This window comes from Chiloscyllium plagiosum, chromosome 3 (genome assembly GCF_004010195.1).
Source record: "Chiloscyllium plagiosum isolate BGI_BamShark_2017 chromosome 3, ASM401019v2, whole genome shotgun sequence".
Taxonomy (NCBI): Eukaryota; Metazoa; Chordata; class Chondrichthyes; order Orectolobiformes; family Hemiscylliidae; genus Chiloscyllium; species Chiloscyllium plagiosum.
In genome coordinates this window covers 37,190,962-37,208,860 of record NC_057712.1, presented here as the reverse complement: position 1 = coordinate 37,208,860, position 17,899 = coordinate 37,190,962, and the positions used below count along the sequence as shown (strand labels likewise).

At 42.3% G+C, this 17,899-nt stretch overlaps 1 protein-coding gene across 2 annotated transcripts in view; it reads left to right on the top strand.

The window, feature by feature from the left end:
- ero1b (endoplasmic reticulum oxidoreductase 1 beta) overlaps positions 1-17,899 on the top strand; it is an 84,774-nt gene that overhangs the window by 33,029 nt on the left and 33,846 nt on the right. For both annotated transcript variants that reach the window (XM_043680077.1, XM_043680085.1), the window contains exons 6-10: positions 1,732-1,805; positions 12,468-12,588; positions 14,019-14,065; positions 16,235-16,246; positions 17,700-17,726. In XM_043680077.1, the coding sequence (XP_043536012.1) occupies positions 1,732-1,805; positions 12,468-12,588; positions 14,019-14,065; positions 16,235-16,246; positions 17,700-17,726 (281 nt within the window). The remainder of the gene's footprint in view (positions 1-1,731; positions 1,806-12,467; positions 12,589-14,018; positions 14,066-16,234; positions 16,247-17,699; positions 17,727-17,899) is intronic.

Sequence of the window (17,899 nt, the reverse complement as noted above, 5' to 3'; positions counted from 1 at the left end):
TCAATCAAGTTTGTGAGACATGATTTCCCACGCACAAAGCCATGTTGACTATCCCTAATCAGTCCTTGCCTTTCCAAATACATGTACATCCTGTCCCTCAGGATTCCCTCCAACAACTTGCCCACCACCGACGTCAGGCTCACTGGTCTATAGTTCCCTGGCTTGTCTTTACTGCCCTTCCTAAATATATTTTAGGTTTAAGGAAAAGATTTTTTTTCTTGAAACAGTATTTCTTGCATACTATTGGAGAAAGGGAGCCTGGAGGAAACATGCATCTGTCAGTCCTCACTTTTCGTATTGGTGAACGACATTGGATGACTTTGAATTTGTACAATGCAGATCGGCGCATTCAGGAAAGTGGTTCTGCAGAACATACTTGTGCTTAAAGCATCATTGAGTTTTTGTCTCCTTTTTTGTTCTCCTGTTCTCCATGCCCTTTCACCATCACCACCTTTTGATCTTCTCCTGTCTTATTCCCACTTTCCCTTCAGCTCCCTCTGTCCGCTTCTCTGTCCTATATTTAACAAACAAAAAGTAAGTTGCCATAGGTCTACTTTACCATATAGCCCGCTTTTCATGAACGAAACAATTGATGATTTAACTTGGGCATCACTAAACTGAGGGGAAGAGGTTGAGCAGGAGAGTCCTTCATCATAATTGTTGGCATTACTCTGCATTATAAACCATCTGCAGTAATTGGTGCCCATTTACAGGGGCTATGTACTAATGTTTAATTTACTGCTAATTTGTATTTAATGTTACATTCAAAATTTTGCTTAGCCATCGCTGAATCCACAGTCCTGTCATTGTCTCTGACATTCAATATCTTTTTGTCAATGTTATTGAAATATTTCCCATAAGATACATGCTTCCTGTTCACAAATGTACTTTGAGATTTTATAAATTACTTCTCGAACAATATTCTGCTTTCAATTGGCCGTTTTTAGGTAGTTGTATGGAGTAAGCTTCTAAAGTTTGTAAGGGAGCAACACTTGGGAAAAGTACTTTCTAAACAAAAAACTTACATTCATCAAATTCTGCAACATCAGAAACAATCTATCAATGCCACAGGTACTGTTATATATTGTCACAAAGCTGGTCCTTTCTTCTAAAAGCTGTTCCTTTTCTAAAGGATACTGTGTCCTTGGTTTTTTGTCGAATGGTCGCAAACAGACCGGGCTCCGAAACAGCTGGGTTTGGTACAGAGATGAAAAGCCTTTTTGTTTACACATAAACAGATGGGTCTTCAGGCCAAAGCTTGTATAACTCAATGGGGTGTGGCCAGCTTTCTAGCTGAGTACTTCAGTCCAGAACTAGTTAGGGAGTTCAGCTGCAGCCTGTGGAAATAGGCTGCTAGATTCTCCTTTTGCCCTTCTAACTTTGACCTATAAGCCTTTGTTTCATTTTTACTGTGTTTAAGGAGTTTGCTTATTGGGGCTTTTACATATATTCGGAACAGCATAATATTCTGTTCTTTGTGTTTCATTGTGTAACTTTGTGAATGAATTTTTGTCTGTTTTTAAAATCTGGGAGTCAACCTAGCTAACTCTGGGTAATTTTCACTCTACACTAATCAAAACAAATTGCAAAGTTATGGTCTGGGCTGCCTGCTTAAGAACGTTTTGAGTGGTCTGGCCTCGCCCATAACAATACAAATGGTAGAATTATAATATGGTACTTGATTGATAATGCTTGTATTCCTTTACCAAATCACTCTTCTTTCATCCTTAGTAACCAAACAAAGAAAGCTTTCATTGATTGGGCAAGATATGATGATGCACAAGACCATTTTTGTGAACTTGATGGTGAGGATCTTGTGAAATTCTGATACAACATTTTGTGTCTAAGAGTTCTTGGATATTTCGATATAAATAATTTAATGACTAAATTAAGTTTAAGCAAAGTATTATAAGGGCTCAATAATAATCAGTGCTTTTTAAAAAAAAAAATTCCCTTATTGGTTCCTATAATTTGTTAGTTTCCAGAGAACAGCAATCAACAGTGCCGTTAGTAGCATGGTATGTTTCTAGTGTCTTCTGTATGTAATTTCTATTCTAGATATGCATATATATCCATGTGGAAAACACTATATGAAAGTAAAGACATGAAATTTGATTTTTAAATCGGAATATGAATTTCCTTGATGTAATTTGGTTCAGTTATTGTTTACTTTTCATTCCACTTGTCTAAAGATTACAAACAGTTAAATCTTTCAGCTGAGCTTTTTGAAAATCAAAATATTATCTTTGTGTGTGTGCTCTGAGTGTTTTCCCATTTTAAACAGATCCTGTATTAGCTTCCACAGGGTTGTACAATTGGGAGGGAGATGCCTTGGGGATCCACCACATCCATCCCAGACTGTAGGCAATCTCATGCCATTAGGTTCACGGGCAGGGGATCCTTGTGCTAATGACTACCCTTTGTCAGCTGACGAATAACGACTCCTCAATGTTCAGCATTACTTGGCTGAAGCATTCAGGGCAACCAGAGCACAGAATGTATCCTTCTTCAATGTCTATTACCCAGAGTGGCTTGGTTGCACCATTACTGAATGCACTGCCTGATCCTTAAGGATGTAGTTGCCATACTGGCTCTTTGACAAAACGTAAAGAGGGTAAACATACTAGACCTTGCTCTCAGCAATGTAGCTGTCAGTTAGACTTGAATTGAATTTATTGTCATGTGCACCGAGGCATAATGAAAAGCTTTTGTCTTGCGAGCAATACAGGCAGATCGCATCTAAATAGCATAGATAAGTAAATAATAGGTAAACAACAGCAAAAGCCAAAACACAGGTATAGGCAAATGTTAAGAGTTTGAGTCCATTCAGTATTCTAGCAACAGTAGGGTAGAAATTGTTTCAAAACCAACTGGTACGTGTGTTCAGGCTTCTGTACCTTCTCCCTGATGGTAGAAGTTGTAGAAAAGCATTGCCTGGGTGGGATGGATCTTTGAGAATGCTGGCAGCCTTTTCTTGACACCAGGCCTGGTAGATGGATTGTGTAGATGGGAGGTTGGCATTTGTCATTGTATGGGCTGAGTTCGCCACTCTCTGTAACCATCTCCGATCTTGAATGGTACGGTTGCCATACCAGGTAGTGGTACATCCAGACAGAATGCTCTTGATGACGTACCTATAAAAGTTGGCAAGGGTATTAGCCACCATGCCAACTTTTCTCAGCTGCCTGAGGAAGAAGATACGTTGTTGGGCCTTTGTAACCAGTGCATCCGCGTGAAGAGGCCAAGAAAGCTTTTTGGTGACCACTTTCAGTAGCTTGACACTCCACTCGTTCCACCTCTGTGCTGTTAATGTGTAGGGTAGCATGAATAACATTCAACCAAAAGTGAATGAGTTCCTTGGTTTTGCCAGCACTAAGAGTTAGGTTGTACTCAGTGCACCATTTTTCCAGGTCTGTAATCTGTTTCATCACCATCTAAGATTTGACCAACTATGGTGGTGTCATCAGCGAACTTTGTAAATGGACATTGGTCTGTGACCATATTAGTAGGCCTGACCACCATAGCCCTGCCTTCACACTGAGGATGCATCCATTTATTGGAATAGCACTACCAGTGCAAGGTTGTTTTAGAAATAAAGTAGATCTAGTAGCTCAAAACCAAATGTACATAAGTCACTTTGGGCCATCAGATTTTACATCCCTCACTCTGCCACTTGTATCCAGCAAGAAGATTAACATGATTTAAATGAGGAATGCCAGAGAATATACCAGAAGTATAAGTGAGCTGCAGTGGCTCAAGAAAGCAGATTTCCTTCATTCTTCAGGGGTTTTTGGGATGGCCAAAAAATGCTAGCCCAGCCTGAGAATCCCATATCCTTCAGTGGCTATCTTCAACTAGAGGTGCTCAGAATGATCCATCTCGTCCAGATGTCAATCTTCAGTCAATTTACTTCAGTCTGCAGAATATCCTGTAACGTCTGAAGGCACTGCATAGATCAAAGCTTATGAGCCCTGTCAATATCTGGGCAGTAGCACAAGATGTGCTATAGCCGTACAGTTAGCCAAACTTAGAATAACAACGCTAACATCTACCTGGCAATATAGAAAATTGTTGACGTATGTCCTCTCCCAACAGAAAGTAGCAAATTCAATCTGGCTGATTTGCGCACAATTTTTGAGTCAGTGATTATCTGCATTATAAGATTTTATTGACATTATTGATAGTACTATCAATTACCTGTTAATGACATGTATTTCAGTGAACTGTGGTAAATAGAAGCACTCAAACAGAATTTAGTATGAATTTGGAAGAAAATCTCTACTTATTGCAGTCATACTCCGCATAAAGGTAGGTTGTCAAGAAGTGTGGCGCTGGAAAAGCACAGTGGCTAGGCAGCGTCTGAGGAGCAGGAGTTGAATTGAATGTACTGAGGCAAAGATTGGACGTTTCAAACATAAGCCCCCACTCTCTGCTTTTTTGGCTAAGAATGGGTGTCAAGTTGCGAGTCGTAGAGCTAGTGAGATCCTGAATCGTGATTGGACATTGGAAGATTGTTTGGTAGAGCTGACCTTCTCATGGTGAATCTTTGTGCTGGCTTCAGCCTAATGCCAATTCAGGAAAAGCCAGTCTAGAACTATGGCCTCAGCAGTCACCTGCAGCCCAGGCCAGGGAATCTAGAACACAGTCAGGAGGCAATGTGAGCCATGGACCCCCAAGGATCAGCGTGGCACTTCCATTCAGCAAGGGAGCTGAGTCAAGAGGCACGCAGAAACAAGGACAGGCTGGAGTGGAACAGAAGGCAGCCAACATGGAGGCACAGCAACCGACGCAGACTCCAGCTGGACAGATGGAGGCAATGGAGGAGTAGGAAACCAAAGAGGTGGGGGAGTAGATACTGGTAAAACACAGGAAAAGGAAAACCCGTCATGCCCAAAGCTTCCCAGTAAAGTGGGAAACAACAGCTACACAAGGATGACACCAGCAGTTCTTGTGATGGCAAAGAGGGGCAGAAGGATGGTCATCACCAGAAGAAGAGACAGAGCACCATTGGAGAAAAGGAGTACCCCAAACCCGGAAATGTATGCACCAAAGAGACTGATAAAGCCCAGCCTCCATCTGGTGAAAACTGGGGGTATCCACTGCCCACAGGTAACTGACAGCAGTGCTTCTGTGTCTGACAGTCAAAACTAGACTCGGCAGACCCTGGGCTCACCCTGATGATACCAGAGTGGGGAAATTGGGTCCCAGGGAGAATCTGGACAGCTACCTCAACCCTGCGAAAGTCCAACAGTTTGCCCACACCACAGGGATGCAGACAGCTGCCTCAGGGACAGGACTGTTGGTAAATGGACACTGGTAGCCTCAAACTTTAATGCTGGCAATTTTAACACTTATTTAATGTGCGTAGTGTTAAATCTTCTACATGATATGTTTCCACGTTGGTTTTCGCAAAGATGGTTGAGCTTGTGGGCCCATGGGCAGTCAGTTTGGTCGGGGGCAATCTTAATCGCTCATCTGGCCCGGGTATCCTGCTGCAATGAGGCAACTTCATCTGAGGTTAAGGAGATGGTGGGTGGGTGCCTCCTTGTAACAGAAGTCATGCGCAGAAACGCTCCCCTGAAACCAACTAATGTGTATGCCCCAGTGGGAAAGCGTGAGTGGTTGGCCGTCCTGCAGCAGCTTCCACTGTTGCTGGCCAGATCCAAGCGGAGATTTCAACTGTATCATTGATGCAGATGGATGATCCGGCAGGGGGACAGTAAACTGGGCAGCATATCCAGAGTCCTGATCAGGTCAAGGATGCCAAGCTGCATGACGTCTTCACACCTGCAGATGGAGCACAACGTAGTTACACCTGGTCACAGGCAGACTGGTTTATTCACTCTGGGATAGATTACCTGTTTATGTCCCGAGCATTCTCGGTCAGATCCACTGACGTCAAGCCAATGTTCTTATCTGGCCACTACCTCCTGCTGGCCAACTGTCGCCTACAGGACGAACAGCGGGCTGGCAAGGGAGAGTGTGAGCTGAACACAAAACATTGAGGAGCTCAAGACTGATTATGCAGGTTGGAGACCCATGAAGCCTGTCTGAGTCTCCAGCAGACTAGTGGGAAACGGTAAAAGGGAACATCGAGATTATTTATCCTCAAAGGTGTTCAGAACATGAGTGAGGTGGAGAAAACTGTCCAAACTCTAAGAAAGTATGCAGAACTTGCTCCTGCTACAGATGATGGGGGTTGATGTCACTGAGGACCTCCAGCAGGTGAAGGGCCAGCATGTGTCACTCTTTGCCTTAGAGACCTCCAAGATAATCTTATGGTCAGGGGTCCGCTCCATGGAGAGGATGAGATGTGCTCATGTTCCTTCTTCTAGAAGGAGAGCTCCATGCTCAGTAACTCGAAGGAAGATGGCTCGATAACATTATGTCAGTCTGACATAATGAGGATCAGCAAATCCTTCTATGCCAGTCTGTACGACACGAAGCCCATTGACTGCGAGGCCGCGCTGTCATTCCTGTCTTCTATCACTGAGTTCTTAGAAGACAGCACATGGGAGAAGTTTGACCAGCCGCTATCCCTGGACAAGCCCTCGAGTCCTTTGAATCGAATAAAATCCCTCAAAGCGGCGGATTACCAGTTGTGCTCTATGGGACTTGATTGGCCAGGACCTACTGGAGATGTATGTCATTATTCTTCTGGAAGGTTCCATGAGGAAAGTTATTATGACCCTCTACAAGCAGAAGGGTGAGAGGGAGGAAATTAGAAATTGGCAACCAATCTCACTGCTAAATGTGGACTACAAACTCCTGTCAAAGCCATTGCCAACTGGGTCAGGTCTGCTATGGGATCAGTGATTCACCCACACCAAACCTGTACTGTACCAGACAGGGAGATCGCTCAGCGTCTCTCACTCCTCAGGGATACCTTTGCCTATGTGCAGGCCAGTGGGGTGGGCACGCTGCATCAGCCTAGACCAGGAGAAAGCCTTTGACAGTATTTCTTACACGTACATGAGAAATGTTCTCTCCAAAATGGGCTTTGGAGATGGAATCTGCAATTGAATCCTACAGGTCTACACCAACATTGTCGACAGTGTCTCAATCAATGGTGGGAATCAGCCAGCTTTCTAATCCAGTCTCGAGTCTGGCAGGGCTGCCCATTCTCTCCTGCCTTGTTTGTGTGTTATATAGAGCAATTCATTGAGTCCATCAGGAAGGAAGCAAGCCTGAGAGGAGTGGCTATTCCTGGCAGCAGGAACCTACAGGTTAAGGCACCCCTGTACATGGATGATTTCGCCGTTTTCTGCTCTGATCCACAGACCGTCTCAAACTCATGTGCATGAGACTAGTTTTGAATGGGTCTCGGGGGCCAAGGTAAACGGAGGCAAGAGCGAGTCCATGCTCTTTGTAAACTGAGCAGACCAATCCTCTATCCCCTTCACAGGACAGACCATCTGAAGGTGCTGGGTATTTGGTTCAGAGGGGCTGGGGTGGGTGCTATGTCTTGGGAGGAGCATGTCACTAAGGTGAGGCAGAAACTGAGCAGATGGGAGCAACGGTTGCTGTCCATCCATGGGGAAAAGCCTGGTCATCAGGTGTGAGGTAGTCTGAATGTTATGTGGTGCAGGTCTGGCCTATTCCCTGAAGCTGCGCCGTCGCAGTCACCCGGGCAATCTTTCACTTCACGTAGAGATCAAAGATGGACCGTGTCCGAAGGCGCACAATATATAAAGATCTAGAAAAAGGGGGACAAAGCAAAAGAGGGGCGCTATCCTCTCCCTGATGACCACCTTTGTGTGTGGCTGCATCAAACTGTGCATGGATCCCTGGTGCGCGAACACAAAGTGTCACTCTGTACTGAGGTTCTACTTGTCCCTGAAATTGCGAAGGATGGGCTTGGCCTAGCTGCCCTGGAACGCTCCAAGTAGTTAGACCATTTGGTATCAGCTGTCCTTTGCGGAGAAATTTGCGAAGAAAGATCTTTGACCACACGTCCATCAGCAAGTGGTCAGCACGTAGTGTCCTTGAGACCCTTTGGGAAAAGGAGGGTGGATCCTGTTGAGCGGCTCCCTGTACAGACTGTCAAAGTCATTTGGCAGAATGCCTCAGCACCAGAACTCTCAAACAAGCACCAGGACATTGCTTGGCTGGTGGTAAGAAAGGTTCTACCTGTGAAATCATTTATACATGTCTGAACACTCTGCACCACTATATGCTGCCCTTGAAGTGACTGTGGTGAGGGTGACACTGTCACGCACCACCTTCTGGAATGTGCCTATGCAAAGTAAGTCCGGAGAGAAATGCAGTAGTTTAAGGTTCATCCCGAGCAGCTTCATGATGTGGGACTCCGTGCTGTACGGTCTGTTCCCCGGGACGCACACTGAGACGAACATCAACATTGCCTGAAGGACTGTAAACTCCGGTGAAAGACGCTCTTTGGTCTGCCCAAACCTAGCTGGTCTTCCAGTTGATGGAGTTGACCCCGACCTGAGTATTGCATACTGGCACATTCCAAGGTCCAGCTCTGTGTACTGAGGGATGCACTGAAGCTCTGAGCAGCTGCTGCCACAGTGCGCTGAGGAAAGGCCAGTGTTCTAAGGTCCTTCTGCCAAAGGATAATAGGGTCCATTCAGTAATTGGGCTCCACTGACTCCTCAGCTAAATGCCAAGAGGTTGGACTGTTAACAGCGCATTGTAAATATGAATGACTCTATCTGTTCTCTGAATGTAAACACAGTATACATCTGAATGGCATAATCAACTGTACACCTATCAAAGATTTCTGAATAAAGTGTATTTTTGAAATTTAAAAAAAACAAACTCCCCCATTCCTGATGAAGGGCTTATGCCTGACATGTCAGTTCTCGACATCATCTTGCTGCCTGACCCGCTGTGCTTTTCCAGCACCACACTCTTCGACTATGATCTCCAGCATTTGCAGCCCTCACTTTCTCCTTGAGTCCTTTGAAAAGAATAAAACTCCCCGGAAGTGATCAAACTACCGGCTGAGTTGTATTCTGCTCTGTGGGACTTGATTAACCAGGACCTGCTGGAGGTCTATGATTGTAATCTTCTGGCAGATACTATGAGTGAATCCATGTACAAAGATATCATCACACTCATTACAAGCAGAAGGGGGAGAGGGAGGAAATTAGAAATTGGCAACCAATCCCACTTAAATGTGGACTACAAAATCCAGCCGAAGGTCTGCTCTGGGATCACTGATTCACCCTGACCAAACCTGTGCTGTACCGGGCAGGAAGATTGCGGAGAGTCTAGAATTCCTCAGGCATACGATCACCTATGTGCAGGGCAGGGACAGGGCACTTGCCTCATCAGCCTGGACCAGGAGAAAGCCTTTGACAGAATATCGTGTACACATGTGAGAGCTTTTCTCTCCAAATGGGCTTGGGAGGGAATCTGTAATTGGACCTGACTGCTGAATACCAACATCATGAATGCAGTTTCAATCAATAGGTGGGAATCAGAAAGCTTTCCAGATAGATCTGGTATCAGGCAGATCTCCTGTTTTATTTGTGTGCTGTATGACGCCATTTGCCGAGTCCATCAGGAAACCTGAGAGGGGTGACTATAGCTGGCAGCAGGGCCCTACAGGCTAAGGCCTCCCTATACATGGAGGATACTGCTCGGATCCACTGTCCGTGCCCAGATCCTTGTCTTATCTGTGACCAGTTTGAACAAGTCTCAGAGCGGAACCAAGGTAAATTGAAACAAGAGTGAGGCCATGCTGTTTAGAAATTCTTCAACCCCTTCACCACTGTCAGGGTAGACCACCTGAAGGTGCTGGGTATTTGGTTCAGAGGGGCTGGGGCGGCACCAAGTCTTGGGAGGAGCGTGTCACTGAGGTGAAACAGAAACTGGACAAATGGGAGCCCCAGTTGCTTTTCATCATGGGTAAGAATCTGGTCATCCGGTGTGAGGTACTCTATTGTTGTATGTGGTGCAGGTCTGGCCTATTCCCTGACCCTGTGTAGGGACAGTCACCTGGCCCATCTTTCACTTCATGTGGGGATTGATGATATACTGTATCTGACGGGACATTGAATACAAAGATCTGGACCGAGGGCTAAAATATGCACACAATGCTGCCCTCACCAGATGGCCACCTTTGCGTATGGCTGCATCAAGTTTTTCATGGATCCTTGGTACACAACTACCAAGTGTCGTTACATACTGAGATTCTACCTGTCCCTGGTGTTGTGAAGGATGGACCTGTCCTCACTGTCGTGGAATACTCCACGTAGTTAGACTGTTGTATATCACCTGTCCTTCATAGAGAAATTTGTGAAGGTAAGCACCTTTGACCACAAATTCATCAGAAAGTGTTCAGCACAAAGCATCCTTGAGACCCTTCAGGAAAAGGAGAGGGTGGATCCTGTCGAGCAGTTCCCTGTGCAGACTGTCACAATCATTTGGCAGAATACCTCCTTGCTAGAACGCTCCGACAAGCACCAGGACATCGCTTGGCTGGTGGTGAGAAGGATCTGTTGCCCGGCACACACACCGAGATGAACGTTGTGCCTGGAGGACCATCAACTCGATGAAAGATTCTTTTTGGTCTACCCGAAACTTGCTGGCGTTCCAGTTGAAGGAGTTGACCCTGACTGTGTTACAAGCTGGTACATTCCAAGGTTCAGGACGACATGCAGTGAGAAAACACCACTGTGTAAGGTCCTTCTGTCAAAGAATAACGGGTCCATTCAGTAATTGGACCCTGCTGACACCTCGCCAAAATGCTAAAAGATTGATTGTAAATACAGAGAATGGTGAATATCGAAGGCTTAATTAGTTCTTGAAGTAAAGCGAGTGTAGATCTGAATAGCTTCATTAACTGTACATGTACCAAAAGATTTATTTTTATGAATAAAGTATATTTTTGCAATAAAAAAACCTTCAACTGCTTCATTAGTTCTTTCTCTCATCATAAGATCAGGAGTGATGTTTGCTGCTGGTAGGACAATATACAGTAGCATTTGCAATTCTTCTGACACTGAAGCAGTCCATGTCCAAATGCAGCAAGATCTAGACAACACTCAGAATTCAACCAGTAGGTGCCAAATAATAGTAATACCTCAAGTTCCAGACAACAATTCTCTCCAACAGGAGAACTTAACCAGTGCCACTTGATGTTCAAGGGCATTGCTTTCACTGAATCCTTCATTATCAATATTCTCAAGGGCGTAACTCTCCTCGCTTCCTCCAGCTACAAGATCAGAAATGCTCCCCACTTGCCTGGATGAGTGCAATTCCAACAATACTGAAGAAACTCAAGACCTTCAAGCATTGTTCTTGATTGGTACCCTATCCTCCACTTTCAGACTTCATTCCCATCATCACTGTATGATGGCAGCATTGTATACCATCTATAAGGTTGTCTCACTTCATCAAGGCTCTTGACAGCATCTTCCAAACTCTCAACCTCTACCACCTAGCAGGTGAAAAGCAGCAGAATAATGGGAGCATCATAACCTGAAAATTTCCTCCCAACTATGCACCTCCTGACGTGGAGCCTTTCCTTCATTATCACTGGATCAGACATATGGCACTCCCTTTATAACCTCTATGGGTGTCACTCCCCCAAGGACTACAGCAGTTCAAGAGGTTCTCCATTGAATGCTGGCTGAGCCAGTGGTGTTCATGTCCTGTGATGAAATCTGTAGTTTTGGGTTGTTGGAGGATTAGTTACTTGTTACTTCAGTATGTGCTGTTTCTCATCTGAACTTGCACCCAGTCAATTGGGTCCAGAGAGTTTCTTGTCACTGGTAATGTCCCAAGGTAATAGGAGATTCGGCTGTGGTAATGTCATTAAATGTCATTCGGTAGTGGTCAGACCTGCTTGTTGGAAAGGGTCATTTGCCTGACATTTATTAACCCAACCTCTCATTGTGCACATTTTGCTGCATGCTGACATGAACTGCTTCATTATCTATGGAGTTTCAAAATTAACTGAACACTGATTCTCTATAAACTGCACAGTGAAATAAAGCAAAACAAAGGAAATTAGCTTATTGAGGTCAATGTCTGTAATGAGAAAAGATGGATTGGGTTGTGTTCCTTTCATATGAAGATGAAAAGGAACTTTAGTATAGTTGGGAATGACTAAACATGTTTCTAAGTTGCCTTTTTAAAATTCCACTTCCTGCTTACTTTCCCCTTCTTACTGCTTAACTTCCACTTACATTTTTGGTGCTTTTAAATATTCTTTTCTATTTTCCAAATTTCCCCACTTGTATTTGGTAAACTGTTTTCACATGGTTCAACATATTTAACCACGTTGCCACTGTTCGTATTTCTGTTAATTTGCTTTCTCTCTTTTCAAACTTAGTAAGTTTATTGCAGAACTTATAAAGGCAGCCCTCCCCAATTCGGTACCAAAATTATAATGCTGTCATTCATAGATGCTGATTAAACTGATGTTTACTTTGTTTGTAAATAAGATAACGGCTATTCTCTGAAACTGACAGATAATATCTCTCTTTCTGCAGATGAATTATCTCCTGATGCTGAATATGTGGATCTCCTCCTGAATCCAGAACGGTACACTGGATATAGGGGATCATCAGCTTGGAGGGTGTGGAACAGCATCTATGAAGAGAACTGTTTCAAGTATTTTTTTTTCTTTCGTTTTTGCTGCATTTTATTCCTTGAAACTAATTTGATTCCTCTTGCCATGCAGTAGGTGTTGTGGTTAGAATTGCTACAAATTTAAAAAGAAATACATGCATGTGTTTTCAGTTTTTAACATTTGATGGTCTTTATTTTCATTTGTGACTAATGGACATTAAAGCATTTCTGCACTATCTGAGCTTGGAAATCTTTTGTATTGGCCTTACTTTATACGTTGATATTGACAGCCACATTTCAGCTTCTCAAGTTGACTGTTCTTGTTTCTTTCATTCTTCATATTGTGTATTGTAGGCATGTGACTTGTCCAATCCAAGTTCTATGAAACCTCTTTGTGCATTGTTGTATTTCTCAGTCCATGATTTCACGCATACCACAAAATGTAAACTCCACTTAGCCCTTCTGACCTGCCATTCTGTCACGATTAAAAATAATTTATTACCTTTTAGAATAAATAAAGATTTACTATGAAAACTTAACAAGCTATTTATCAGTGAAAGAGAGAAATCAAGTGTAGAGACTTAAAATACAAACTAAGTACTCACCTTTTATTTTAAAGATTTGAAATACAAATAAAAAACCTACTATAGCAGCTTTCTATGCACTGGTAATGTCTCAGTCCTGACATTCTGGAGGCTAGCAATTTTTGAGAGGATTTGTAGTGCAGGTTGATGATAAGTATGTAAGTTAGCTTGCTAAGCTGGCAGATTTGTTTTCAAACGTTTCGTCACCATAGTGGATAACCTCATCAGTTCTTGCTATAAACTTTAATCGAAGCACATCTTTCCCCCTCTCGTTCAAATTTCAACTTTGATCCAAATTCCTAGTTACTTTGGCTCAGTCTCACTGGCATTTATCCCTCATTCTGAGTGTTTGGCTTATTCTACTAAGAAAAAATTCAAATCAGAGAGAAAAATGTGACTGTTGGTGTCTTTAACCTGAAGGTCATCATGCCACAGGCAAAGACCAATGTTAAAAATTGTACCCTTTCTAATGGCCGCAGCCAGAAATGGAACTGAAGCCGCTCTATCAACATCCTTCTGTATTGCAAATCCGCCATCTAATCCAATTTGCTTTCAGAACTTCAGCTCAACAGTTCCATTCTTGAAAAAAATCCAGTAAAATTCTAGCATTAGCATTCCATTGTTGAATGTCTCCTGTCTGGCCCTGAATCTCATTTTCCATAAATGTTCATGATTTTTGTTCTTATCTGCCCAAACTGTTCAACTATCGTGCTTTAGTTACTAGTGTATTTTTTTTTGTAGAATTAATTCTGTAATCTAAGCATCTAATGTAATGAGGTACTTGCTGTGATTACTGAAGTATGTCTGCCATTCAGCTTTTCCCAAAACACTACAGTATTTTTGAAACTTACTTTTTTATTAGCAAATAATTTTGAATATCTTTTGCAGGCCTCGATCTGTATATCGTCCTCTGAATCCACTTGCACCTAGGAGAAGTGAGTTATTGTGCAAAATCTGTTTTGGCTTGTTATATTATTATATCTTGCTCACCCATGACTTTGTTTCAGGCAGATCAGAAGTTGTTTTAATCCATTTCTTAACAAAGTTATATTTCTTGCTCACCTCTCGTTGCCCTGAGAAATTGATTGTGATACATTTTTGGGCAGATCAGGCCATATATTAGAAAATCAGAAGGTGATACTCTCTATTTTCTGTTTGTTTGAACGTAAATGAAAAAAGCAGAAACAGTTTACCTGTAGTTTTCCTATAACTGAATCCCTAATATTCTCAATACTAGAATATTGCTGTGGCTAAATTATTACAGGCTACCTTTTAATTTAACTTCTTATTAAGAAATCTCTCAATCAAATAGTTAAACCATGATTTGAACTTGTATGTCGCAACCAAAATAAGACCCCTCAAGTAAGCACGTTAAGAGTTTCACAATCCAACTTGGCTATTACTCGATTAATGGAGGAATTCAGCTATGATTCCAACCAACTGTGTTTGTCTCTGAATGGCCAGAGTTCGATACTTCTGTACTGTTGATCTCCAAAGTTCTGCTCATGAAGATTCTTGGAGATAAATTTGTATACAGGTTTCTCTTTCAAGTTTGTGTCATGACATTATTGATTAGATTCTTCCAAAATATATGTCTGCAGCTTCCCTTCTTATCAGAAGTAATTTCCATATTCCTTATTATATTTTAACATTTGACTGTCTGTTTGAAGACACAGCTTTCATGTGATTAATACCTGAAGTTCTTCTGCAGGGAAATTAGTTGTCATTTTGGCATAAACCATTTAACAAAGCAGGTGTTAAAACATGTTTGTTTATTTAGCTTCTACACCTCATTCCTAATGAAGGGCTTATGCCCGAAATGTTGATTCTCCTGCTCCATGGGTGCTGCCTGAACCTGTTGTGCTTTTCCAGCAACACACTCTTGACCCTTCTACTCCTTTTCCCAGACATGGCTAATTTCTTTTAGTTTCTGTATAACAATTTATCCTTGTCCCTGAACAATTCATTTGAGACAGAATTATTGCTAGTTTTTTCAATTCTCTCAGTCCAGTATTAAAGTTCTGAAGTTTACCCTATCACAGCATGAAAAGAGGCTATTATACTTTGAGATAAAGTGGAAAATTCTGAGTTTTGAAGAATTATGAATGCAATTTGCTGTTGATTCACTACTTCAAAATGCTTGCTAATGTTCAGCTCATAAGTGGCATCATTAGGTGTTTTACTGGATTACTTTTGTAATTAATTCATGTGGGATATAAGAAAGGGAAAAGGTGGTAATCATTATTAAAGTTTAATTTTGTTTTTTAAAAAAATTATGGAAGCATAGAAAGAAATCACAACCTAATGCACTAAGATGAAGTACCCCAGTTGTCTGTATCAAAATATTTCACATATACCCAGTTGCTTCTAAGTGCACTGAATGTTTAGAAGAGCATGGCATTATTTTTCTTGCAGCAGGCTTCTACAAATGGTAGTGAGATGAATGATCAGCTAATTTATTTTCAGTCACTTCAAGGGAAGAATGTTGGCCACAACAATGTACAAACTCTGCGTTCCTCAAGTAGTGTCATGGGACTTCTATTTCCCCATAGATTACTGGAATCAGTTTAATGACTGCTGCAATATTACAGTACATATCCAATACTGCACTGGAAGGCAAACCTAGATTGTAGCCTCAGGTCACCGTGAGACTGAAACCTCTAATCTGAGGTAACCAGTTTAGATTAGATTAGATTCCCTACAGCGTGGAAACAGGCCCTTCGGCCCAACAAGTCCACACCGACCCGCCGAAGCGCAACCCACCCAATATACCTAACACTATGGGCAATTTAGCATGGCCAATTCACCTAACCTGCACATTTTTGGAATGTGGGAGGAAACCGGAGCACCCGGAGGAAACCCACGCAGACACTGGGAGAACGCGCAAACTCCACACAGAGTCGCCTGAGGCAGGAATTGAACCCAGGTCTCTGGCGCTGTGAGGCAGCAGTGCTAACCACTGTGCCACCGTGCTGTCCACTAAGCCAGTCTAACTCCACACATATATAAAATTTAAAATATTAGTTTGTGTATATTGATTGTGTAAATAGTAAATATGCATTGATATGATTTTTAATCTTAAATATTCTCATTTCTCTCCTCAGGAAACGATGATGGTAAGAGCAGATGAGATGGATGCAAATATGTATGAACTATTTTAGCAATGCAACCTCTACAGTTTAGTTGTGGTGTAAAGCACTTACTGTTTTTTTTTAGAAAAGAGAAGTATCCCTTTAGGAGTGGGACTAGTTATCTTAAATTAGTTTTAATCAGAAAAAAAAGTATTCAAAATGCAACATGAAAGAAGTTTCACTTGGGATGGGTGGAACTTGTAGTTTTTAAGTTTGCTTACAGTTTATTTCTTAAAACTTCTGATCAGAGATAAACGTCATTAACTTGAGAGCTGATTCTTTTTAAACTCAAACAAGGAATTTATTCAGTTGGTTACCTTTTAATTTATATCTATTGTCTTGGGCAAAGAGCACTGCAAAATTGATTAAACAGATTATTCTAGATTACGTTACAGTGTGGCAACAGGCCCTTCAGCCCAACAAGTCCACACTGACCCGCCGAAGCACAACCCACCCATACCCCTACATTTACCCCTTACCTAACACTACGGACAATTTAGCATGGCCAATTCACCTGACCTGCATGGCCAATTCATCTTTGGACTGTGGGAGGAAACCGGAGCACCCGGAGGAAACCCACGCAGACACGGGGAGAACGTGCAAACTCCACAGTCAGTCGCCTGAGGCGGGAATTGAACCCGGGTCTCTGGTGCTGTGAGGCAGCAGTGCTAAGCACTGTGCCACCATGCCGCCCACTAGATATGCCAGTTTTGCACCCTTGACAGCTTTCAAAGGAAAAGTATGAATATATCTTACAGGGTTACCATGGCTTGGATAAATACGTCAGCTAGAGTTAGAAAAGATGTACGAAAGAGAAAAATTACTGGTTTGATGGCTGAATTATGTTTACTTGGCTAATCTCAACTGGGATGTCATTGGTGATATTACAATTGATCTCATTATCTTTGATTTTGTGTGTGAAAAATTACGGTTTTATTAATTGGTTTCAGTGATTTGTATTGGAGGATACATACCGGATACATTTCTAAGTTTAAAGAACAGGTATGATATTCCAGAGTACTGTGCAGTCCAGTCCAAATGCAGCAGGATGTAAATAATACCTCCAGTTTGGCTGACATGTAATACACCAGGTAATCAACATCTCCAGCAAGAGACAATGTAACCACTGCCCCATGCCATTTAATGACATCGCCGTTACTGAATCCCCTTATAACTGTGCCAGCACAGTTATCATTGCCTGCATTCATGCATTAAAACAAAAAGCGTTATAGCACTTTGTTTTGGTTTATAAATGAGCTTATTGGTAAGATTCCAAAGAGCTGCTGGTGCAGGTGGTACCACTCCAGTATAAATTAGCACCTTTTGTGTGCGGGAGGGGTGGAGAAAAATGGTGGAATTATTGTTATCTTTTGTTTATGTTGAATGTAGTGGGATATTTCATATTTTGCCATAAATAATAATAATTTTATATCCACAGGCGAGTCTTTCTACAAGTGGTTGGAAGGTAATAACTGAATACGTGTACAAAATGCTTAAAAATCAATTTAGTTAAAGCTATCTGGAACAGCCTAGTTGAGCTGTTTGATCAGCAAATTGGAAATGTAAATAAAGAAATGCAGCCAACATTTTTGAGTGGTTTCCAAATCCACTTATACCTAACACTGAGCTTCCATGGTT